The sequence below is a fragment of the Eublepharis macularius genome, chromosome 1, assembly GCF_028583425.1.
Source record: "Eublepharis macularius isolate TG4126 chromosome 1, MPM_Emac_v1.0, whole genome shotgun sequence".
NCBI lineage: Eukaryota > Metazoa > Chordata > Lepidosauria > Squamata > Eublepharidae > Eublepharis > Eublepharis macularius.
The window spans coordinates 231,596,621-231,622,108 of record NC_072790.1 but is presented as its reverse complement, the minus strand read 5'-3'; the positions used below and the strand labels follow the sequence as shown (position 1 = coordinate 231,622,108).

At 46.2% G+C, this 25,488-nt stretch overlaps 1 protein-coding gene across 1 annotated transcript; it reads right to left on the bottom strand.

Moving 5' to 3' along the window:
* Positions 1 to 3,827: 3,827 nt before the first annotated feature.
* Positions 3,828 to 23,150, bottom strand: RAB25 (RAB25, member RAS oncogene family). The gene is made up of 5 exons (XM_054992189.1): positions 22,794 to 23,150; positions 15,307 to 15,502; positions 9,555 to 9,748; positions 7,561 to 7,641; positions 3,828 to 5,041 (listed from the first exon to the last, which is right to left on the bottom strand). Exons 1-5 carry the CDS (start codon positions 22,831 to 22,833, stop codon positions 4,905 to 4,907), a joined length of 648 nt encoding a protein of 215 aa, XP_054848164.1. The 5' UTR covers positions 22,834 to 23,150; the 3' UTR covers positions 3,828 to 4,904.
* Between the last annotated feature and the right edge of the window lie 2,338 nt (positions 23,151 to 25,488).

The window sequence follows — 25,488 nt, the reverse complement described above, 5'->3', positions numbered from 1 at the left end:
GAACAACTCTTGATGGCAGCTAGTAGTTTGACAGCTGTGGGCTGGAAATTCCTAGACATTTTGGAGTAGAGGGGCAGAGTTTGGGGAAGGAAGTGACCTCAGTGGGGCACAGTGCCATAGAATCCACCCTCCATAGCAAACATTTTCTTCAGGGAAACTGATCTCTGTTGTCTAGATAGCCATTGTAATTCCAGGAGACCTCCAGCGAGAATGGCAACCGTACCTGCCGCCCGGACTGTGGATCTGTAGCAAGCTAACAGTGCACACATGGAAACCAAAGGCCTGGTTTAAATTAGAGGTCTGGCACATAGAATGCCACACAGGGTCAGTTCTTCATGTTCACTAGCATCACGTTTAATTTGGGCCTAAGCTAGCTGCCGATCCATCACCAAAGAGTGAGGCTGTGGCTCAGTGGATGAGCATCTGCTTTGCACGTAGAAGGTCCCAGGTTCAATCCCAGCATCTCTATTTAAGGATCAGGCAGCAGGTAATGTGAACTGCCTGAGACCCTGGAGATCTGCTGCTGGTCAGAGGAGACCAGGCTGACCTAAATAAATCTGATTCAGTATTAAGCAATTTGACGTGTATGTATATGTGCATTCCATGCTCAATACTAATGCAGCATTCGTGCCGCCTAATCTCTGATTTAAAATGTTGCAGATAGCACTGGATATTATTAACACCAACCTAATAATCTGGGAAGCGAAGAAGGGATTGGGATACGTGTGTGTGTGTGTGTGTGTGTGTGTGTGTGTCTCACAAAGAACCTCCCATAAATTAAGTGCTTCTTCAGCCCTTTTGCAAGGCCCACAAAATTGGTCTGTTTTGAAGATCTTATCCTGTTAGTGTACACAGCCTCTCATTATAGCTGATCAACATAGCAACAACATCCTGACCTTAGGTCTACCTTACATTCAATAGCTGGGTTACTTAAAAGTTGTTGGGCAAGTTTCCATCCACAGAGACACGAGCTGAGCTTGCTGGTTTTTCTGGATTTGGGGTAGTTTCCAGGATACCCTGAGAGGTTGTTTAGAGTATATGCTTCATATACAACCTAAAAGAGTGGAAATACACATTGCAAATTGCGTAGGGATGCTCAAGTGCAGGGTTTTATGTGTGGTCCTCAATTAGGGTTGCCAGGCCCCTCAATCTCCTGGCGGGGAGACGGGCCTGGCACTTACCTTTTGGGAGAGGAGGGTGCGCGCATGCGGAGCACGCATGCCCTCATAGGTGCGATGACATCACTTCGGGGGGTGACGTCATTGCACGGCCGGATGCTGCAGAAGGGGCCTGAAATGGGCCTGTTCTGCCGCAGATTGGGCCTGTTTTGAGCGCTGCGGAGCGCAGGAGCACTCCTGCGCTCCACAGCTGCTGAAAACGGACCCGATTTGCCACAGAGCAGGCCCGTTTTGAGCACTGCAGAGCACAGGAGCGCTCCTGCACTCCGCAGCGGCCCCAAGCCAGGCCAAAACGGGCCCGATCCCGGTGGCTGTGGTGCACAGGAGCGCGCCGCGCGGCGGGGGAGCGCACAAGGAAGGTGCGCACCCCCCCCCGCTGCTCAGGTAAGTGGAGGTGGGGTGTGGGGAGCGGGGGCAGGAGATCCCCCACCCCCACCAGGGGTCTGGGATCCCTACCATCAATTCCCCTGCAGACTGTTCTTGCTAAGCGCACGTGCATGCCGCTTTCACGGGAGCTCCCTTTGTGTGATTTCCATCTTCAAGTGAGTCTGGAGGGCAGAGTGCCAATTCAGCTCTATTTTCGCTGCAAGAACAAGTACTGTAGACTCCTTTGTCTAACAACCTGCATTTCTTTAATGTGTGAGAAAGCGTCAAGTTCTGCATTTCAATGAATGGATGTGTGAGGTGGGGGAAACTGGAATTCTTTTAGCAGTTGGGGAGGAAATGATACTGAACATGTGAATGTACTTACGCAGAGCAAATTGAAGTGTAATTGTGCAAGCAAGTAGATGGGAAGTTGGAAGGGAGACATGTGAAATGAGGTTCACTTGAGCATCCCTAGGTACTTCGTAACGTATGTTTCCACCCTTGGTTGGATAGGCCCCTCCCATGTTGCTAGGGTTGCCAATCTCCAGGTGGGGGAGAATTTTCTTCTAGAATAAAAACTAATCTCCAGGTGATTCAGAGCAGTTCCCTTGGAGAAAACGGCAGCTTTGGAGGGTGGGCTGTATTGCATCATAACCCTATTCAACTCCCTCCCCTCCTAAAACTCCACCTTTGCCAGGCTCCGCCCCTAAATCTCCAAAGTTGGCAAACCTTCTGCCAACTCAGTCTAGCCCAGAGGTTAGCCCTCTACCATGATACAGCTAGTCTGGCCATCTGGGTCCATGCAACAGTAACATAAAGACTAGACTACTGTAATGCACTCTCTACATAGGTCTCCCCCTTGAAGTCAACTAAGAGACTTCAGTTGGTGCAGAAAGCCACAGCTGTGATTATCAGGAGCTAGGTGGACCATGCCTATTACTTCCATTCTGCAGTCACTCCAGCACATTCTGTTTGATTTCACATCACTGCAAATTTGTATGCGCATATCCAAGTATCCAGCCATAATTAAGAGTGGTATAAAAAAAATCAAATGATGATAAAATAAAGACGACAGTTTGCAAAGCCAATTTAAGTGCAAAGAAATTGCATGAGATCTTCCCATTCATTCAAGCTTTAATGAGTGCCAGCATCTGGCAGGAGTGACATTTAATTTTTAACCTGGGGTGGCTGGTGTCGGCACTCACGCTGACCTCAAGGAAGTTCATTTTTTCCCTCCGTCGCTCTGTGAAGAAGCCTAGATGATGCTGAATGGAGGGGCCATGACTCAATGGTAGAGCAGCTGTTTTGCAGGCAGAAGGTGCCCATCATCTCTGCTTAAGGATCTTACGCAGCAGGTGTGGAAAAAGACCTTTCTCTGCCCAAGAACTTGCAGCCAACCAATGCAAACAATACTGAGCCAGAAAATTAAATTTGCATATAGGTGGTTCCTGGGTGGGAGAAGACACTGTCTACCACCATGGAGAATCATTACCTGTTTGTCATAGACTCAGAGAAATTAGCTGTGTTAGGCCTGTAGTTGCAAAATAGTAAAGTTCAGTAGCACCTTTAAGACTAACCAACTTTATTGTAGCATAAGCTTTTGAGAACCACAGTTCTCTTTGTCATCTCATCTGACAAAGAGAACTGTGGTTCTTGAAAGCTTTTGCTACAATCAGGGCTTTTTTTTCTGGGAAAAGAGGTGGTGGAACTCAGTGGGTTGCCCTTGGAGAAAACGGTCACATGGCTGGTGGCCCCGCCCCCTGATCTCCAGACAGAGGGGAGTTTAGATTGCCCTCCGTGCTGCTCAGCGGCGCAGAAGGCAATCTAAACTCCCCTCTGTCTGGAGAACAGGGGGCGGGGCCACCAGCCATGTGACCGTTTTCAAGAGGTTCCGGAACTCCGTTCCTGCTGGAAAAAAGCCCTGGCTACAATAAAGTTGGTTAGTCTTAAAGGTGCTACTGGACTCTTTACTATTTTGTTACCTATTTGCTTTGTTATACGAGCCATGGATTCTGGCAATAGTCTATCAGGCAAACTGCTCTTCTCTCATTCTTAAACTCCCCTCCAGCTAATAATAGCAGTCTGTGTTGTTGAGCTGTTGTGTTTCCTGAAAAAATGAATGTGCAATGCTATGAACTCTTGAAATGTGTGATAGGAACCATAAATATCCTCAAAATAAGCCCTTATTTGGGGGAGAGCCCCCTAACCAATCACCTCCCCCTCCAGCGCTGTCATTTCAAATGAGATCATATTAATTTTTAAAAACCATACATAAAAAAAGAATAGACTCCGGCACAATTTATTTACAAAATACGTTCTATGTATATTTATAAATATATAAATGTACACATACTGGCGGATTTCCATTTCCACAAGGTTGTGTCTGTGTCTTTTGGATGGCGTGGTATTCAGAGGAAGTGTTTTTATTACACAAAGTTTTGGTTACAGAGATTTGAGAATGGAAGCCCAATTCACACATACAGGAGAATGAGGAGGCAAAAACCCTGATGGGGAAGGATGAACCACACCACTTACAACCGCAGGTGCCAAATTTCAACTCTGAATGACTGTTCCAGTAAAAGAAAATCCCTACAGATATATGGTGGAGAGTGCCCTCAAGTCATAGCTAACTTATGGCAACCCCTGCTGGGGTTTTCAAAGCAAGACACTAACGAAAGTGATTTGCCATTGCCTATCTGTATAGAGGTGGACTCCCATCCAATTCGTATCCAAGGCTGACCCTGCTTAGCTTCTAAGATGTCAACAACAAACAACAAAGATGTGGCAAAATCAGGCTTACTTGAGCAATCCAAGTTAGGGATCATGCAGGTAGAAAATTTAAAAAGGCCTCTTCCCTTCCCAAATCTGACCTTGCTATAAAATAACAGATGTCAGGGTTTCATTTTATGTTTAAGTTACTAACAGAAAAGATCCACTGAACATAGTGCATCTTACTTCAAGTCAGCCTGGTTAGGATTAATTGCTGGGGCTTTCGCTGGTCATTGCCAGGTCCTGTCCTGATGGAACTTAGTTGCAAACTAATTTTTGCCAAATTGCACCTCCCATAGAAAGCTATGGCTTGATAGGATGGAAGACTAGCCTGAGAGATGAAGAGATCAAAGTGTATAGCGCTACAGAGAGAATTTTTCCATGGACCTTGGTGGCGTAAATTGCTTTGTTCCTCCAAGACACCATGCAGTCTCTCTATTTTGGTAGGGGTGGCCAGAGCCAAATTTCATACACTACCAACTGCAGAGACTGGACAGCATCTCTCAACAACAGCATTTGAGTGGGGAACACACACGCGCTTCCCATAGCCTCCACAACCTGACTGATGCTCTCTGCATGCCCCCTCCCCATTCAGAGGTTCAGGCAGCATGCACGTTTCCCTTCCACGTGCTGAGAAGTGGACTCAGCATTGGGGTTTTCAGCAGAGAGCACGACTGTGTTGTCTAGTGGGCTCTTCTGCTTCTGCTTCTGCACTTTGTTGAAAATGTCTAGGAAGAATGGAAAAAATTATTATTATTTTTTTCACTCCAAAGTCCACCCAAGAGATTAGAATCAGTTGCATTGTTATAAACCCCAATTCCGTAGACCAGCAGTTTTAAAATTCTTTTCCAGGTAAACTTGCCATATGAGCAAATTATCTGGTTCTTGTTTAGATTGTAGACATGTCACCCGTGTCCTTCTAAGACATTAGCTAGCCTTATATATCTTATAAGATATATAAGATGGGTAAGAGGAGGCGAGACCAACCAAATTATATTAACGAAACTCCAAAGAGTGTGCTCATGGTTAAAGATATAAAGCAGATGATTCTTATGGTCGTTTCTCTTGGGGGGGGGGGAAGGGGGAAAACAAGCTTGTATTGGATGTATGGATAGCTAAATTTATTCTATATGTATATGTACATGAAGTATAGATTGTATGTGGAGGCAATATTAATGCATACATCAGTACAATAAAAAAGGGGGCGGGGAGATATTAGCTAGCCTGGCTTCTAGGGTTGCGAATAGCCCGGAGAAAAAGGATTGGATCAACTCAGCTTTTTTGCTGATGAAAAAGGAAAGATAAATCCCTTTTGACCCCTCAAAAAGGCTATGTTGGGAATCACGGACAAAATCAATGTGGGCAGAAGCTGTAATAAGGAAGGGAATTGGGTGAGATTGCACCAAAAAAGCTGTCTGGATCCAACCCCAAATGCCCTGCCCCTTTAATTGAGGCTTAATCAAATGTTATTTACCAGGTGATGTTATTTACCTCCATGCCACGAAAAGCTTCAACTGCATATTTCCATAAATTAAGCCTCTAGTAAAGGGGACAGGCATTTTTTATCCAGATTGTTAGCAACCATACTGCCTTCCCAAATTTATTTAAAAAGCTAAGCCTCTAATCCCCGTAGATCCAGAGATAGGAGGCAAAATTTGCAGGCAGCATCCTGCTCATTTAGTGAAAAACAAAGATGCTCCCGCCTCCCTTTGTTCCAGCCAATGAGGGAAGTCACGCAGCTCTGATATTTCTCTCCAATAAGCTTTGATGTATAGAATGAGCAAATCATGGCATAAGCAAATGAAGGGGGGGGGGTTGGGGGTTGGAGACTACTTCCTTTGATCCTTCCCCAACTTCTGGTGACAACTGCTAGTAGGAGACACAAAGCAAATGGTAGTTTCAGGTGGTTAGCCATATTGTTCTGCAGCAGAAGAGCAAGATTCAAGACCGGTAGTACCTAATAAAAACCAACTAGATTTCCAGGGTATGAGCTTTTGAGAGTCAAAAGTTTCCTTCTTCGGATATACCTGTCTGAGGAAGGGAGCTTTGACTCTCAAAAGCTCATACCCTGGAAATCTAGTTTTTAAGGTGTTACTGGATTTGAATCTTGCTCTTCTAAAGCAAGTAGATACAGCAATTAATGTGCTTAATTTTAGTATGCAGCCCAGTTTAGGGGGCACTGGAAATAAGGCAGCCTCAGGGCCAAGCTACAAGTGACGAATGACACTTGAACAGCAAGTGAACAGACTCACGTGTATTCCTCCCTGTTCACTTGGGCTTCACTTGCTCTCCACTTGATCACATAGTGATCACGTACTGATCAAATGGAGCGCAAGTGAACAGGGAGGAATACATGTGAGTCTGTTCACTTGCCATTCAAGTGTCATTCGTCACTTGTAGCTTGGCTCTTAGTTGGAAGTAGGCTTGCTAATTCAGGGTGGGGAGACTGCTAGAAATTTGGGGGTGAAGCCTGAAAGTGGGGACCTCAGTAGGATATAATGTCATAGGGCTCACCCTCCAAAGCAGCCATTTTCTCCAGGAGAACTGATCTCTGGAGATTGGTTGTAATTCTAGGAGATCCCCAGACTCCACCTGGAGGCTGGCAAACATAGTTGGCAAGCCTGCTGTTCCTCTGAAGCTTTTTTCCAGGACTTCCTCAGCGTAAGGGTCAGAAATGGAAAACAAGCTTGCCTATTGCTACTGATTTTCCTCTGTTGTGTGCAGTTGTAGAGGAAACAGTGTATGTGTCCTGTTTATTTCATTTGTACTCCACTTCTCCATATGGTCCCAAAGTGGCTTACATATTCTATCCTCCTCCATTTTATTCCCACAACAATCTTATGAAGTAGATTAGATTGAGAGTGTGTGACTGACCCAAGGTTACCCAGCAAGCTTCCATGGCAGAGTAGGGTTTTGAACCTGGGCCTCCCAGATCCTAGTAGGACACTCTAACCACTACACCACACTGTCTCTTATTAGGCCTTCTCTTCTTCCCACACATTCCTGTGGGAATTTCCTGAGGAAATTCTGTGACCCTCAGAAGGTGTTATGTAACAGACATGGTTCTGAATTCACATCCCTCAGAAATGAAATCTCCCAGACAAACAAAAATCAAGGAATAACGGGGACCGAGAAAAGCCACCTCATCAACAGAGGCATTCCCTGAGGGAGAAGCTTTGTGCATTCTCCTCAGAACAAGAACACGAGCCCAACCATCTCAGTTCAGTACCACCAACAGCCAACGTACCTCTCAAAACAGTTTCAAAAGCCAATTCGACGTTTGTCGAGTCCAGTGCTGAAGTTTCCACAAAGAGCAGGCCATTGTTGTCTGTGACAAGAGCAACAGTGAAACAATAGGAGATCTGTACCCAGTTTTTAAGAGAAAACAAACACTTTAAGGAAAGGAGGAGATCATGAAAATGCGTTAGGGACAAAACAACTGTTTGAAGGAGCTTTCAAGGGAATTATAAAATGTCCGCTTCATTTTATGGGTCATTTGCCTAGGCTTGAATACTACTGGGAAGCAGGTTTTTTCCTTGCTTCCTGTCCCTTCTGGGTTTTCTCCATCTTTCCTGTAATCTTTCTCAAACCTGTTATGCTATGAAGTTTTTGGAAAATTGCATCAAAGCCAGGGTGGCAGCCACATGAAAAGGAAAGTCTGGATCTGCCCATACCGTCCTGCCCATACTAGTGCCATTTTCCCCTGCTTCAGACTGTCACCCTGTGGCAGCTACCCACACCACCGCCTTGCCACTACATGGATTTAAAAAAAAAACAATTGACATTTGGTAAAATGTTATAACAATCTACATTAGTTCCTCTCTAGCTTTTGATTTCTAAAAAGAGTAAGTTTCTAGCCTTTTTCATTACAGAGGGCTGCATTTCCTCTTATATCTCTGCAGCAGAGAGGATGATTTTTAACTACAAAACCTGGTCATCCATTTCGGCTTGCAGATAGGTTGTTATAACGCTATACATCAATTGCTAATGCTTTAAAAAAATGTGCTGTGGTAGCACAGCCACCATGGGAAAGTGGGGCAGGGAAAATGAGGAGAAACCCACCACATGAAAGCCACAGTGCTACTGTGATGTACTGTTAGCCACAAAGGGAATGAGGTATGGTGGCCAACTTCCAGGTGGGGCCTGCAGATCTCCCAAAATCACGGAGCAGTTCCCCTGGAGAAAATGGCTGCTTTGGAGGGTGGACTCTATGGCATTATACCCTGCTGAGGCCTTACCCTCCTCACACCCCACCCTCTCCAAGCTCCACCCCCCAAATCTCCAGAAATTTGCCAACCTGAACCCTAGAATGGGGGAACCACACAAGCCCACCCCTCTGTGGAAAACACCTATATATACAAGAGGGGACCTGTGAGGACTGGCATAAAAGCGAAAATCCCATTTCTCCCCTCATCCCCCCCCCCCACTTCTGCAGGCCTCATCGTTAGCTCCTCCCTCACTTTCACACTTCAGATTGTATTCTACCCCTGCACACCATGACACTGTGGCTTCTTTCTCCCAAGTGTGAAAAGGGTCCCCCCAGGTTTGGAGAACCCTATATTGTAGCCATGGATGGCCCCATGTTGCAGATTTGCCTATCCAAGTGGAGAAGAGCGTTTGACTATTAGATATATACAGGGCTTTTTTTCTGGGAAAAGAGGTGGTGGAACTCAGTGGGTTGCCCTCAGAGAAAATGGTCACATGGCTGGTGGCCCCACCCCCTGATTTCCAGACAGAGGGGAGTTTAGAGTGCCTTCAGGCACGGAGGGCCCTCTAAACTCCCCTCTGTCTGGAGATCAGGGGGCAGGGCCACCAGCCATGTGACCATTTTCAAGAGGTTCTGGAACTCCGTTCCCCTGCGTTCCCCCTGAAAAAAAGCCCTGGATATATAGAAGACCCATAAGGCTCAGGAATGAGGGAAATGGCATTCCCCTGCTCCTAGGCTCCTGCTTCCTTCCCCCTGGATCGGCAGGGGAGGGCTCTGCTTCCACCTGTTCCTCCTGTTGGTGAGCACTGCAGCCATGGCAATTTGGTCGCTGAGGTAACTTAATAGGTTACCTGAGTTCCAGGGTTTTGTTTGTTTTGCTTAAGGAAAAAGGACTTCAGAGGCTGAGAGAAGTGGGGAAACCAAGGAAATGTTGACAGCTTGCTTGTAAAAGCAGCCAGAAATTCATATCCCAGCTCACATTGGGGAACAGATCCTTAGTAGAGCCACAGAACTCCCTGAAGGCCTGCCCCTACCTGCATACATTTTGGCCTCTTCGGCAGGAACCTCCCGGGCTTGGGCCAGGTCTGTCTTGTTGCCAACCAGCATCACGACTATGGTGGCCTCGGCATGGTCGTATAGCTCCTTCAGCCAGCGCTCCACCACATCGTACGTCTGGTGCTTGGTGATGTCAAAAACCAAGAGGGCCCCCACTGCTCCCCTGTAATAACTGAGATAACAGACATAGAGAAGAGAAGGAACGGGAGGATTAATAGAACAGTATGAGGAGAACTAGAAGTCATCAGGGGAGAACAGAGATGATGTTCTTTGCATGCTCCAGCCCCTTTGGAGGCTCCCTCCTCACATCTCAGAAGGTCTTTGTTTTGGTTGGCTTCTCCCAATCTGCACTTCCTTCCCTCCAGATCTTCCATCTCTCTGTCCTTTTTTAAATTTTAAAAGCAAATTAAACCTGAAAGCTTCTCCCAAAGGACATACTGTTTCCTTAAGAGCAGGCCAGGCCGTGGCCCAGAGAGCCCTGAATTTCCTTGGAGGCAATGAAAATACATGGTAGACATGTATCCCTGCTCAGCAGTAATTCCCTTTAGGCTTGCCAACTTCCAGGTGGGGGCTGGAGATCTCCCAGAATTCCAACTGATCTCCAGACTACAGAGATTGGTTCCCCTGGAGAAAATGGCTGCTTTGTAGGGTGGACTGGATGACATTATACCCTACTGAGGTCCTGCCCCTCTCCAAACCCTGCCCTTCCCATGCTGACTCTCCCCTCCCTTACAAAATCTCCAGGAATTTCCAGCCTGGAAACGGCAGCCCTAATTTCCTCTGCCAACACTAGACATTACAGGACATATGATTTAGGACCACCTTTTAATCAGAGTTTTTTTTCTGGGAAAAGAGGTGGTGGAACTCAGGGGGTTGCCAGCACAGGGGGCAACTCTTGGCAGGAGGTGGTGACCCTGATACCACATACACAAAGTGTGCGCACGCTCCCAGGACCAATGATGTCACTTTGGGTCAGCTGGAACAAGGGGGGAGTTTTTAAAAGTTTAAATCACCCTAGGTGAAAATGGTCACATGGCTGGTGGCCCCGCCCCCTGATCTCCAGAGGCCTGGGGAAGCAAGGAGGATTGGCAGCAGAGGAGGTGGAGGTGGCAGCAGTGGAAAGGAGGTAGAAGAGAAGAGGCCTCATCTATATACCCCCTTGGAGCATCCTTCCAACCTTCTTTTCTTCTCTGTCCACATTTCCTGGTATGCACACTTTTGGTCCTTGTTTTCTCTTTCCCCAACCTTTTTCTCCTACTTGTTAGCTTCCCTCCCCCCCTGCCTTTGTCTTGTATTTGTCTTGTATTTGTCCCTCCCATTCTTGGATGGGGTGGCAGACTGAAGAGGCTTCTGCCTGAGGGGGGTAGCAGACTGAAGAGGCTTCTGCCTGAGAGCCAAGCTACAAGTGATGAATGACACTTGCCTGGCAAGTGAACAGACTCACGTGTATTCCTCCCTGTTCACTTGCCATTCACTTGCTCTCCACTTGGAGCGCAAGTGAATGGCAAGTGAACAGGGAGGAATACACGTAAGTCTGTTCACTTGCCAGGCAAGTGTCATTTGTCACTTGTAGCTTGGCTCTGACTGGCCAGATGTCTGCAAGGTGGGAAGAAGCAGACACCCACCAAAAGTAGCCAGCAGAGCAAGTCTATCAGCTGGAGCTGCCAACCGTCTGGAGTTTTAAAAATGTCCCGTCCTTTTAATAGAAGTTTAATGTATGGAAATAGGGCAGCTGGAACTTTTCATGGCAGGAAGGTCAATAACATCACCTATTAAATAACACTGATTAAGCCGTCTGTTAAAGGGGCAGAACGTTTTTTTGCCAGGCTGTTAGCGTCTTACATTCAGGAGCTGTGTGCGCATTGGGGGGGGGGGGGTTGAGTTAGCTTTGCTATGGATTCACGAATTCTCTTTTGAACTAGAGACTTTCAGCCAAACCTACCTTACAGGGTTGTTGTGATTAAGGTTACATTACAAAGTCGTTGGGCACCCTAATTGGTCCCAGCAATGCATGTTTCTGTTAGGGGAATTTTTATAATTATGAAGTTTTTAGCTATAAACCTTTTCTAGCCTGGTTCCTTTTCGAGGGCATGATGGGAATGAGGTTCGGCTGCCTCCTTCCTAAATTGCCCTCACGGTTTTCCCAGTAGGGCAAATAGTTCCCCAGGGTGATTTCAGGTTGGAAGAATAGAGTGTATGTCAGAGGGAGGCTTAAACCACTTCTCCTGAACTCTGGAATCCCAATCTGAATGGGATCACTGCACACCTGGGAATCAAGTTCCAACTATGGAATTCTCAGAGCCCATCTAGATGACAGGACAGGTGGCAGTCAAATGAGAGAAAACAAGGACTTTCTAACCTGAATTTGCCCTCAGTATTCTCCATCCGTAAAATGGATACATTGTTTTCCAGAATGTGTTCTCAGTGCTTAATTTCTTAAGAACATGCCCCATGTGTGCGCACACACTCTATTCAGCAGGCCCCCTCCCGGTGGCGTGGGCGCTTTGCAGCAGCCTCAAGACCAGAGTCGTCGACAATGCGCCTGCGCAAGGATAAAAAGTGAGTCGTCGCCAGTACAGCTCGTCTTTTATATAGCAGGGTGACAAAAGAGGTAAACTACAGTGCTGTTATCTGCTTGAGTTATATATGTCCCTGTAGTTCTTGCTTCATGCTCATGGCAGAATAAAAATCTGGTTTATCTGTGTTGGCCTTTTATCATGCATGGGTATCTTGTTTGAGACGACTTGTAAGCACATGGAATAGCTGTGCACCTTAAATGAACGTTCTGTTGCCTCCATCCTTTTCCCCATCAGCTTCATCCCTTGACACCTCTGGGTCCTACCCCTTTCAAGATTTGTGTCTTCCAAGAGCAGCAAATAAATGGTGCCTGCTAAGCATTGCTCATCGAAAGTTTGAAAATCATCTCTGATCTGAAATCTATTAAAATTAGTAACAGTTAATGATAGAATGTTTAGAGATCAATAATTCATACTGTTGCCATAAGCCAGGAGTGACTTGATGGCATATATAACACACACACAGAGACCAGTGGCACCTTAGAGACTAACAAAATTTGCTCCTGCTTTGTTTTGCTGCTACAGACTAACACAGCTGCCCATCTGAAGCATATTTAGAGAGCCAGGGTGTTAACAAATAGAGCAGGACAGGACAGTCCTCATTTCACCCTCTCTGGATGGCCTTGGTCTAATTCTTGAGTCTCAGCCAAACCTACCTCTCAGGGTTGTTGTGAGTAGGGTTGCCAACCTCCAGCTGGATACTGGATTACTTCTGATCTCCAAACTATGGAGATCAGTTCCCCTCAAGGAAATGGCAGCTTTGGAGGGTGGGCTTCATAGCATCACATCCACTGTGAGCTCCCCTGCACTCCATCTCTCCCGCCAGGTATTGCCCCAAATCCACGGTTGGCAACCTTAGGGCTAAAGATAAAACAGGGGCAGGAGTTGGCATATTGCCCAGGCCTCCATAGCAAAAGGATTAGACAAACATATAATTGACAAAGTATAACATTTTCTTTTCCTACCTCTTTTATTAAGAGTACAAAATAGATTTTAATATTTCATTCAGTATTTTTCTTGTTCCAGCCACTGGGCATAATGAAAGACTTTAATGTATCTTTCTGTAAAGCATGCCAGTAAGCATTACATTAAGGTAGGTGGGGAAAATTATATAAATAAAAGACTCTGAAAATTATTATTAGGTAGCGACTCACTGCCCCCATATAATGAACACAGCATGCCGTGAGTTTCATCTGTGACTCCTCCATTGAAATGTTTTGACTTCTGGGTTGTGATTAAATCTCTGTTGTTCCATTCCTCTAAAAATCATAGAGTGGCTTCTATGAGACTCCTGGATAGTCTCCCACCAAACACTGGTCGAACGTACAACTCCTATCTTTCATGGAACTACCTCAGGCCCAAACTAGATGTGATGACATCCTTGTGGCTGCCACATCTAGTTTGGCCTGCGAACATCTTTAGATCTGTTCTTCCCAGATTAAGTTTCAGCCATCGATTACTATTTGCAGGCCCGATGCGTCCATGGAGGCGGTGCCGGCAGCGACCTTGAGCGCTGGACTCTTAAGGAGGCGCTGTGACGGCCCCCAACGACCCCCGCCCCCGACCTGCGTCCCCGCTCGCCTCTCTGCCGCTTCGCTGCTGCCGCCTGCCTCGGCTTGGCTCCCAGCTCGCCGGGTGCCCAGGCGGTGCAGCAGCAAGCGGGGAAGCAGGCCACCTCCCTGCCCCTTCACTGCTGCTGCCCACTTCATGTCACGTCATCGTGCAGGGCCAGAGCGTGCACGCGCTTTGTGCGCACAGGGCGAGGGGCACAAATAGGTATCTCGCCTCAGGCGCCAGAAACCCTGGCACCGGCCCTAACTATTTGGAAAGGAAAGTACACCTCTTTAGTCAACTGTGAGATCATGGGGCCTAGACAATGGAGGATCAGGTCACAGCAACTGCCAGGTCTTGCTTCTGTTATCTTCGACAGACCAGGCAGCTGGCCCCTTATCTCTCGTCCCGCGACTTGACTACAGCGGTCCAAACAATGGTCACCTCTAGGCTGGACTACTGTAACGCACTCTACACTGGGCTTCCCCTGAACCTGATTTGGCGGTTACAGCTGGTGCAGAATGCAGCAGCGCATGTAATCCCCGGAACGCAAATGTGTGCGCATATAATGCCAGAATTGCGTCAGCTGCACTGGTTGCCGGTGGAGTACCAAATGAGGTTCAAGGTTTTGGTACTAACCTATAAAGCCCTATACGGACTGGGACCGGCATATCTGCGGGACTGCCTCTCCCCATATGAACCCCAAAGGACTTTTTGCTCTAGTGATAAGCATCTATTAAAGATTCCTGACCCTAGGGAGGCCCGCCTGGCATCGACCAGGGCCAGGGCCTTTTCAGTCCTGGCCCCAGCCTGGTGGAACGCTTTGTCCAATGAGACCAGGGCCTGGTGAGATTTATTAGCATTTCGCTGGGCCTGTAAGACAGAGCTGTTCCGCCAGACATATGGTTGATGCCGGGTGGTGCCCCCTAGCCGGGGGAGCACAGTATATGCCCTCCCTACTAGTGACATCTCCATCTCTCATACATCCCTGGCAAAATATTCTGGAGATGGCTAAATAGGGGGTCGTCTGGATTATGTGCTGCTGTGTTTATATACATACACACACATATATATGTGTGTATGTATGTGTGTGAATATGTTTACATGTATTTTAATCTATGTATTAGGATGTTTTATGATTTTAAATTGTCTATATGATGAAATATGTTTTTAAGCTTGGTTGTGATCTGCCCTGAGCCTGCTGATGTGGGGAGGGTGGAATATAAATTAAATATAAATAAAAAATAAATAAATAAGCATAGCCTCAGTCGCGCTGCGAAACCAAGACCCTAGTTCTCTAACCTGATGTGGGGAGAATCCCTGATTTTTATTCACTCACAAACATGCAGACCAACACACTTTAGCATTAAACAAACACACATATAGAGAGAACAAAGTGCTTTACATGTTCTCATTAACAGCCCCGGTAATTAAGTCAATAGATTTCTCCCTGTATTCCAGCATGAGGATGAGAAACAGTGACTTGCCTAAGGTCACCTAGTAACTCTGTGGCAAAGGCAACATTTGAACACGGCACCTTCCTTGGATTACAGCTGCATGTCTGCCTGCAGTCCCCATTCCATTAGACCGTGTTTATGCTTACGCAGAGGTGATGGCACGGTAACGCTCCAGCCCGGCTGTGTCCCAGATCTGCGCTTTCACTAGGGCATCTCCCACCATAATAGTGCGGGTGGAAAACTCAACCCCGATGGTGGTGCGACTGTCATGGTTGAATTCATTGCGGGTGAAACGGGAAAGGAGGTTTGTCTTCCCTACTCCAGACTCTCCAATCAAGACCACTAAGGAAAAGGAAAAAAACAAGGCTGTTCTATTCAACCTGTTCATTGTAAGACTTTCCACAGAGACAGGTTTTCCATATTAATTTCAACCATGGTGAATAATCAACAAAACATTGCTTTTTAAAACATTTATTTAAAAGAGTGGGAGGGAAGGCAGCATGGTATAGCCTGATCTTGTCAGATCTCGGAAGCTAAACAGGGTCAGTACTTGGATGGGGGGACCACCAGGGAACGCTTGGCAGAGGAAGGCAATGACAAACCACCTCTGCTTCCCGCTTACCTTGAAAGCCCCTTGCTAGGGTCACGTAAGTCAATGGCAAGTGTGACTTGATGGCACATACACACACACATTTAAAAGAGTGAACAACAAACTAACAGCCCACATCAGTAAAACAATCATAAAGAGAATGGACAGAATTAAATATTAAGACGTAAAAAAAACCCACAGGGGCAGAATCTACAAGCAGTCCATGCATATACATCTATATACAAACTCTATCAGCCTTCTCTCTCTGGCAGTTTTCACACTTCTTACCAGCCACGGAGCATCACGCAAAGCTCCTGGAACGACAGCATCTTCCTGGCGCGATTTCCCATCATAACTCTGGTTCTTGCGTGAAATCGTGCCAGGAAAACACTGTTGTTCCGAGAGCTTTGTGTAATGTTCCGCAACTGGTAAGAAGTGTGAAAACGGCCCTCTTTCTCTCTCTCTCTGGTATAGTTATTAGATTATCTTTGCTGCAAGTTTATGTAAGTTATTTTTACTTATTAATTTTTAACCCCATTGTTTTATAAAAAGATACTTCTAAAGTGGATAGTTTTAGGTGTGTAGTCATATTGGTCTGCAGTAGAAGTGTAAGATTCGAGTCCAGCAGATAAACAAGATTTCCACGCAGAGCTGGTGTGCCCATTGAGGCAGGTACGGCCCCTGCCTTGAGCGTTGGGGTACTGAAGGGGGCGCTGGGGGCGGGGGCACGTACCATGGAGCTGGCATGCCTGGCCCGCAGCTGCTGCAGCGGGCCAGCCCCGTGCCGCTGCCGCTGCCAACACACACCCCTGGCTGGGCACAGCAGCCGTGGGCCAGGAATGGCAGGCGTCCGGGGTGGCGTGCAGAACCTCCCCAGCCTCTGCGCACCGTCCCAGCAACCCGCCAGCCAATGGGGCCGGCTTGCTGCGTGATGACATCACACGCAGTGACGTCATCACGCAGTCTGGGAGCACGCGCGTGCATGTAGGAACAGTTGCGGGCGCCAGAAACCCTGGTGCCGCCCCTGTTTCCAGGGCATTTGACAAAGGAAGCTTTAACTCTCAAAAAGCTTATATCTGGAAATCTTGTCGGTCTTTCAGGCGCTACTGGGCTTGAATCTTGCTCTCCTAAAGCAGAGTACAGGCAGTTAACAACAACAACACAAAGTAAACCACTGCATGGCCAATATACTATACGAGGAATACTAATGGTAAAGTTGATGAGAGTCGCAATGGCGAACGTAGGGGATATTGAAAAAAGGGACAGAAAGACTTACATTAGCTGGACAAGAACAGACATTAAGAACAACTGGCCAGTTGCACATAGCTACGCAACTTGGAACATGCCAGATACTAAGGCGATATCTCACTGACACCAAAATTCCGAGTCAGTGAGGGACCAAAACTTCCAGCCCAAACATCTGGGGGACTGTGGAAAAGATGGATGATGGAGGAGGAGGGCAACGATAGGATTTCTGCCTGTTTTCAAATTTCTGCAATCCATACCCTATTGTATTGTTTATTGAATGTCCCAGCCAGTGATCATTTTGACTTAAACTATAATAATAACAACATTTGATTTACATAGCGCCTTTCAGGACAACTTAATGCTCACTCAGAGAGGTTTACAAAGTATGTCATTATTATCCCCCTCAACAATCACCCTGTGGATGGGACTGAGAGAGCTCTAAGAGAGCTGTGACTGACCCAAGGTCACCCAGCTGGCTTCAAGTAGAGGAGCAGGGAATCAAACCCGGTTCTCCAGATTAGAGTCCTGCTGTTCTTAACCACTATGCCAAAACTAAACTAAGCAGCCTCAAGTCTCAGTGAGAAAGGCAGGCTATAAATAACAAAATAAAAAATAAATAAAAATTAATAGTTAACCCTCTCTTAGTTCCTTGTACTCTTCTCCTGCCTTCTTGGCCTTGCATTTTCCTCACATCTGAGTGCCAGCTCTTTCTTTCCTATGCCAACTGCCAAGTTCTCCTAATCCATTTATTTATAACAGTGATTTCACGCCCCAAAGACTTCACAACAATTAACACGGCACGCTTTTTTTATTGCTATGGGAAGGAAAAACACAACAAGCCATCATTCACAAAAAGGAAATCCTCTGGCAAGCAGGTTAAAAGAAAATCCTGACTGGGTATGTTGGGCTGCCCTTGAAGACTGTCAAGATAAGCTTCAACGAATGCACTATGCTACTAGCTGTAAACAGCATTTATGTACAGACGGCTTTTTTTCTGGGAAAAGAGGTGGTGGAACTCAGTGGTGGAACTTGGGACTGCACAATGACATCACTTTGGGTCAGCTGGAACAAGGGGGGAGTTTTTTAAAGTTTAAATCGCCCTTGGGGGAAATGGTCACATGGCCAGTGGCCCCGCCCCCTGATCTCCAGACAGAGTGGAGTTTAGATGCGGCGCGGAGGGCAATCTAAACTCCCCTATGTCTGGAGATCAGGGGGCGGGGCCACCGGCCATGTGACCATTTCCAAGAGGTGCCGGAACTCCGTTCCACCGTGTTCCCACTGAAAAAAAGCCCTATGTACAGAGCATTTCACATAGAGAGAGCCAGTTTGGTGTAGTGGTTAAGAGCACGGGACTCTAATCTGGAGAGCCGGGTTTGATTCCCCACTCCTCCACTTGAAGCCAGCTGGGTGACCTTGGGCGAGTCACAGTTCTCTGGAGCTCTCTTAGCCCCACCCACCTCACAGGGTGATTGTTGTGGGGTAATAATAACACTTTGTAAACTGCTCTGAGTGGGCATTAAGTTGTCCTGAAGGGCAGTATATAAATCGAATGTTATTATTATATGTTTTAAGGAGAGGGCTGGAAGCAGCTTCTGTTACACCCGAATTCTGCTTGGCTACAGATCTTCTCTCCAAGGATCATTTGTACTGAACGTTAATGTCATTTTTGTTGGGTACTTTATTCCTATGCGCTTCTTTGGGGACGAGTTTTGCAGTAATTGTATCATGAATAAGTAAACACATTCTCTTGGTAACCCTTATATCTGTCCTGCAAGGGAGAATAGTATTATCATCACCCATATATTGCAGATAAGGGGCATCATGCACTCCAACGGTTTCTGTTTCCAGTTTTATGTCCCTGGTCCTGAGAAAACACTCTCTGTAATTTGCCTTTCAAGAAGAAACAAGTCCACCCAGTTCAGTGGGACCGAGGGCCAACTCTCTTTTATTTTACGTGAAAGCTTCCCCACTAGGGATAATACTGGCTCCATGGAGCCATTTCACAGTGTTTTCCACATGGTTAGGGGCAGGGGTCATTTCATAGAAAAAGAGCTGGAGGAACTCATTAGCATAACTCATTAGCATTTGCCACACCCCTTGGCATGTGTAGTTTCTCCATTGAAGCTGCCAATACAGCTCAGAGGCAATGGAGGTTTCACATGGCAGTTTCCCAATAGTTTCCCTGCTCTAGTTCCCCAGGAGTGGCCATTCCACCACTACCCCTGTGGCACTACCCCAAGATTTTTTAAAAACTGGCAATTTAATATCATTATATCAATGTAATGAACATCCCCATAATGAATCTCTGAATTTCCAGCTGTCTTTAAAAAAAAAAGTCTCTAGCTGCTTTTGTTGTGGAGATATACCTTTCCCCTTATATCTACACAATAAAAGGGGCTAGAGATTTACTTTTAAAAAATGAAGCTTGGATTTCAGGAAATCTGTTACATGTTTTGTTATTAAGCTACATCAATATAATGATATTCTGTTGCTGATTTGTAAAAGCATCCCCAGTGATAGGAGGAGGAATTTGGAGGAAATGGCTGTCACGTGGACATGACCTTATTGTTCTGTTGTGTTTGCAAATTCTAATTCTAACAAATGAGCAGATGATCTCTTGCGGAGTTTAGCTTGCTTATATTGAATGCACGGAAGAACCTTTTCAAGTCGCTCTGGTCTCATTAGCAGATGGGCTGTGGCAAGACTTCACCTGAAAATGCAGAGGTGCTAAGTTGTGCAAGCAGCTCTGCTCCAATTTAGCACCCCTGTTGGTAAGTTTAACTTCTAGGTTCCCATTGGCTAGCCACACGACTAGGGTTGCCAGCTCCAAGTTGGGAAATTCCTGGGGATCTGGGGGGTGAAACCTGGAAAAACCTGGAGAAAGTGGTGTTTGGGGAGGGAAAGGACCTGGGCATGGCATAATTGCATAGAGTCCACCCCCAAAGTAGCCATTTTCTCCAGGTGAAATGATCTCTGTGGCCTGGAGACCAGTTGTAATTCCGGGAGATCTCCAGCCACCACCTGGAGGCTGGCAACCCTACACACGACTGTAAATGGGTTGCCACATTCTGAACCAGAAGCAGTTTCTGGGTTGTCCTCGAGCAGCCTAACGTAGACTGAATTACAGTAATCCAGCCATGGGATTACAAAAGCATGAATCAGTGTGGCCAAATTGCCCTAGTCTAAGAAAATTGGTGAAACAGATGCAATGGATGGACGGTGCTCCTGGCTACTGCGCCATCCTTCTTTTCATACTGGCTGTTCCCCCATTTAAGGTGGCCTGCCCATGTTTTTCCCACTGTCGCTCACACTTTGGGGAACGGGCTTCTTCAGGAAGTGAGGGAGGTGATGTCTTTAGAAAATTTCAGGAGGTGCTGCAAGGCCATTTTATTTCAAGGCTTTTCATGGGGTATAAACGGCAGAAATTTGAGAGGCAAGAGGGTATCTGGAGTTTTATGCTATTGTTCAGAAATGGTAGTGTTTTAACTATGACTCATAAACTTCTTTGAGCCAAGAGGGAAGGCGGGATATAAAGATTTTAATAAATAAATGAATACTTCTGAGTAAACATGCTGAGGATAAATATATTAAAAATAATTACAGTGAGTGTACGTAACACGCCCCTCGTTTCGAAGTCAATGCTTAAGAGTCCGTTGCTGATTAAATGAATGCAGCGTACAGCAAGTACAGAATCACCAGCACCACTGAGCAAAAAAAGGGTTGGCCTGGACACTGCCCCCCCCCCCAAGAGCAGGATTTCAAGGGATATTTGGTCTCCTGCAGGGTTCAGAAAAATCGTTCTCCACATGAAGAAACACAGGCACCCTCTGTGGCCACCCTTTTCAGACTCCATAAGAATTAGCTGTCCTTGGAGGTATATACCCAGCCCTATCGTCTCTCTAAGAATAATTACTCCTGACATGCAGCCAGATTTGGAAAGAGGTAATACCAGAACAAGGAGTCACACAGAGACACACTAGACAGCTTTCTATGGCAGTTGAATCATTCTGCCTCTAATCCAAACACAACTGATGCAGAAATGTTGCATGTTGCTAGAAACAAGTAGGAGGAGGCCTGGCTTAACCATCTGCCAGTTAACAGCTTGTTTACTTACCTACATTTCTCCCTCCCAGCCAAACTAACACTTTGCCCTTTCCTCATCTGTTCCATCTCTTTGTACAGCCTCACCTCAAGTTCTTGCTTGCCAAGAACCACATAAGGCCTTTCCTAACCCTTTTAAGCATACCCTGCTAAGGAACATGGTGAGTAACAGTATAGGGAACTTCCCCAGGGGGAAGAAGATGGATGTCCTTTTCACCTGAACACCTCTAGCTGATTGGTCCTCGGTAGCTGTTTAGCTTCCAGATGTATTCTTTTTTCCAGCATTTTGGTAAGAGACTGACACACCAGTTTGGCATGCTAGACATCACCAAACTGGATGTCAGCCATTCTGGAATTCCTGTTCATATACATTAGGAAGATCAACATCAGGAATATGTGTGTGCAAAAAGCAAGCTTAGTGAAATCAACTAACCATGATGGCATCCTCAGTCACCATTTTAAAATGATTTTAAAATGCTGAGCAGATGATCTCTTGCAGTGTTCAGCTTGTTTATATTAAATGTGCAGAAGAGCTCTGTGAAGTTGATCTGGTCTCATTTAGCAGATGGGTTGTGGCGAGGATTCTACCTGAAGCTGCAGAGGTGCCAGGTTGTTGCAAGAAGCTCTGCTCCAGTTCAGCCACTCGGTTCTAGCAACATTTAACTTTTTAATATATGCATTAAGGCAACCAAGATGAAGCAGGCAAGGGAAAAAAATACTTGAAAAACAGGGAGGAAGACAGGTGATGGCCCTCAGGACCAGATTTAAGGAAGTAATCAGTATGATTTATATAATTTGTATCAGTATAATAAAAAAATCAATTAAATCTGCATGTCCATATGAATTAAAATAAAGGCTATTGAGGAAAAGAGCCTTCTTTCTTTGTATTTTGATGATCCAAAATCATGTCAAAGCAGCACTTCCATAGAAGAGGTATTCCCAAGTGAAGGAGAAATGGAGAAATGCCTATTCTTAGGTAATGCCCATATGTAGCACGGCAGGTATCATCTCAGAAGAGGTATGAGAAAGGAGAGGGAATTGCTCTTCTTAGAGAATGCCAATGCGTTATAGCAGAAGAGGCATTCAATCCCATGTAAGACAGAAAAGGAAGTATGTTTTCTAAGATAGTGTTTGTCACTCTTAAGTTTTAGATAAAAGATCTCTGATTATTTTTAGTCAATATTTATTAATCTAGCTGATCCGTCACAGAAACGTTGTCTTACTTCTGTTCTGACATCAGTAGTGGGTTTATAATTAAGAAAGCAGCTTGCATACAATTAATTGATCCATCAAAATCCTTTTAAACAGCTAAAACATGCCATCTCACTGATGGGTAGAACTTTTAAAAACATCTAAGTTATTTTCATATAAGGATTTATGAAAATCACAGGTGTCTGGCACCATCTTAGAAGAGGCATTCCTCCTCACACTGATGGGAATGCCTCTTCTGAGATCGTGGCCATATGCATGCATCCTCTAAAGATAGAAAGCCTTTTTCCTTCAATGGAACCAGTCATTCTTATGCAAATGTCTGCCTTAAACAACTACAACTCTCACAGCTAGAAGGATCTTTTGGGATGTTCATGAGCATGCATGCTAGGTATTATTTTCACTTTCAGATAGGTCTATGATGCACAGCTTTTCAAAGAGCACAGAGGATACCTCTGCAGTAAGAGGACCAAAATTGACACTCACCCTTAAAAACAAAATTATAATCCTCCTCCGAGGTGCCCATGGCTCCCTGCCTTGGTGGGCCAGCTGCCACTGGTTGGTCTCCTTCCTCAGTCTTCTTCCTCAGCTACCAAGCGTCAAGCCAACAAACCAGGAAGGAAGAGGAAAAAAGGGAAACAGCAGGCTGTATTTTTCCCCCCTTGCAGAGATGTGAAATGCTAAAACCAGTGCGTAGACAGCTTGAAAACCTGGACTGAGAGCAAAGTTTATCTCCTCAAAGGAAAGCAATTGTTTGGAATGAGGGTGGATGGATGGGTGGGGGAGGCTCTAGGAACAAGGTGGCAGGAAAGGTAGAGAAAAACTAAGCACCAGTAGGGCAGGTTAAAGGTGCAGCTGTGCCTGAGTCAGTGGGGTGTTACTTTCTGCTGTCGCACTGGTTGAACAGGTAAGGGCTGAACCCAACCCCTCCCCTGCAGCTCACCTGGGAGTGTCACATGAGCAGCTCAGCTCCTCGCCCACTCCACCTGGGCTTGTGGTAAGGTCAGACGAAGGTGGGCCCGGACAGGCTGCCAATCAACTGGCTGCTGAGGGCTGCTTATGAGGAAATAGGCAGGATTGACTGTAAACGGTGCTGTTGTTTCTATTGAACTCTTATCTCCTGGTCCTTGTCAAAGTGGGGACCTGATTTTTGCCTTTGGAGGATGTTTTTAGTGAGTGTTGTCCTCTTTCCCAACTGAACACACATGAAGCTGCCTTATACTGAATCAGGCCATAGGTCCGTTGAGGTCAGTATTATCTACGCAGACTGGCAGTGCCTCAAGTGGAGGTCTTTCAGATCACCTACTGCCTAGACCTTTTTTAAACTGGAGATGCCAGGGGCCTTCTGCATGCAAAACAGAGGCTCTTCTGCTGATCCATGGCCCCTTCCTGCTGTTGAACAGCAAAGGCTGAACACGTCCCAACCCTCCCTTAGGACCCACAGACAGATTCATTCTGTCTGTAATGCGCATCCGTTTCAGTGAGCTCACATGAACACTAAGGCACCATGCAGGGCACAGCCTGCTATTTCAAAACACTGCAACTGCTGAGAAAGTATTTTCAATAGCTGGTATTAAGAACATTGTTTGTTCAAATATATCTTCAACCCAAAGAACAATTGCCCTCTTGCCTTCAGATCAATGGAAGCCAGGCAATAATAAGTTGGGCGGGGGGGGGAGATCTTAGAGTAATAATGCTTGGAACAAGAACAGGAGTGTAATAAGAATGTCTTTAGTTCCATAAATGAAATATTGGGGGGGTCCTAATGCCCTCACTTGCTTTCCTTGGGCAGGGGGATCAAATATTCTTATTTACTTACCGTTTTTCTGGCACGTTTTTAAAACAAAGTACTTCAAGTGATTGATGTACACACACAAAACACAGCATAACAAAAAGACAACATTCAATCAAACAAATGAACCTGTGTGTGAATTATGGTCATCTGGTCAGTTCCTGCTACAAAGTTCTCTCTCGGAGGATTGTTTGCTTGTCTCAGCTTGGGTGAGGTCATTTTTGATTTGGGGACCAATTTTTGGGAATGGTCTTCCAAGAGCCATTTGGAGACTACTGACTAGACAAGGGCACGAACCAAAAAAATTTAATGAACCAGCAGTTCATGGTTCGGTGCCGATGACAATCCCAAGATCGCGAACTGCAACGAACATTTTCCGTTGCCGAACCGGTTCGCGGTTCGCAGTTCGTGGGGTGCAGAATGGCCCCCGTGGCACTTAGAGAGCCCATATTCCTAGGGAGTCTTTTGCTGGTTCTCCTACAGCCATCACCCAAGTTTGGACAAGATTGCAAAAGGGATCTTGGAGTTATACCCTCTCCAATCCAAGGCCCCCAGGAAACTCCCACAAAAATCCAAGTTCAATTATACTCTCAGTTTCTCTCCCCAAAGGCTAGCAAGTGGCAAGCAAGAGCTCTGTCCCACTTCACTGCTTGCTGAAAGTGAAACCCAGCCTGGGAGCCCACGGCTATTTATAAGCACAGGTCCCATTGAGCAACGCAGGAGGTCTGTGTTTGGACGACAGAGCTGCCTATCAGGGTTTGCAGGGATGAGATTGGAGTGCCCATGGCTACAGAACACCCTCTTCCCCCTCCCTCCTCTGGGTGTCTTCTCCCAACTTGTAACCACTTTGCAGCTCCGTGGTTGGAAGGAAGACCTGTCAATCAAGGTAAGCTGGGCTTCCATTTGGGTTTCCAGGGCGACAGAAGGAGCGCAGACAGAGTTCAGGCATTCCCCCGGCTCCGATGCCAGGGGAATTGATTGCTGGCACCTGTCTGGCTTCCCGAACCGCAGCCGAATGCACCAAACCAGGCGTCTCCCGAACGCTGGTTCATTTGCCGGGGACAATCACGAACCATTGGATCGCAATCGCGCGATCGCCAATTTCGTGGGTTTTTGAAGTTTGTAATGCGGTTCATGCCCATCTCTACTACTGACACTGGCCATTTTTAGGAAGGTGTGCAAGGAATCATAGAATCATAGGGTTCGATGGTATCTCCAAGGTCATCTAGTCCAACCCCTTGCACAGTGCACAAAATTCACAACTATCCCCCTCCACACACACACCCGGTGACCCCCACTCCATGCCCAGGAGATAACAAAACACTGTCAGGATCCCTAGCCAAACTGACCTGGGGAAATTCTTTTTAAGCAGGCTTTTTGTGGTTGCTG

Coding starts and splice junctions, on each gene's coding strand:
- RAB25 (XM_054992189.1), bottom strand. CDS start 22,833: ATGGGCACCTCGGAGGAGGATTATAATTTTGTTTTTAAGG. Junction 15,503..22,793: donor TTATAATTTTGTTTTTAAGG/GTGAGTGTCAAT, acceptor CCTTTTCCTTAG/TGGTCTTGATTGGAGAGTCT. Junction 9,749..15,306: donor TACCGTGCCATCACCTCTGC/GTAAGCATAAAC, acceptor CTGTTATCTCAG/TTATTACAGGGGAGCAGTGG.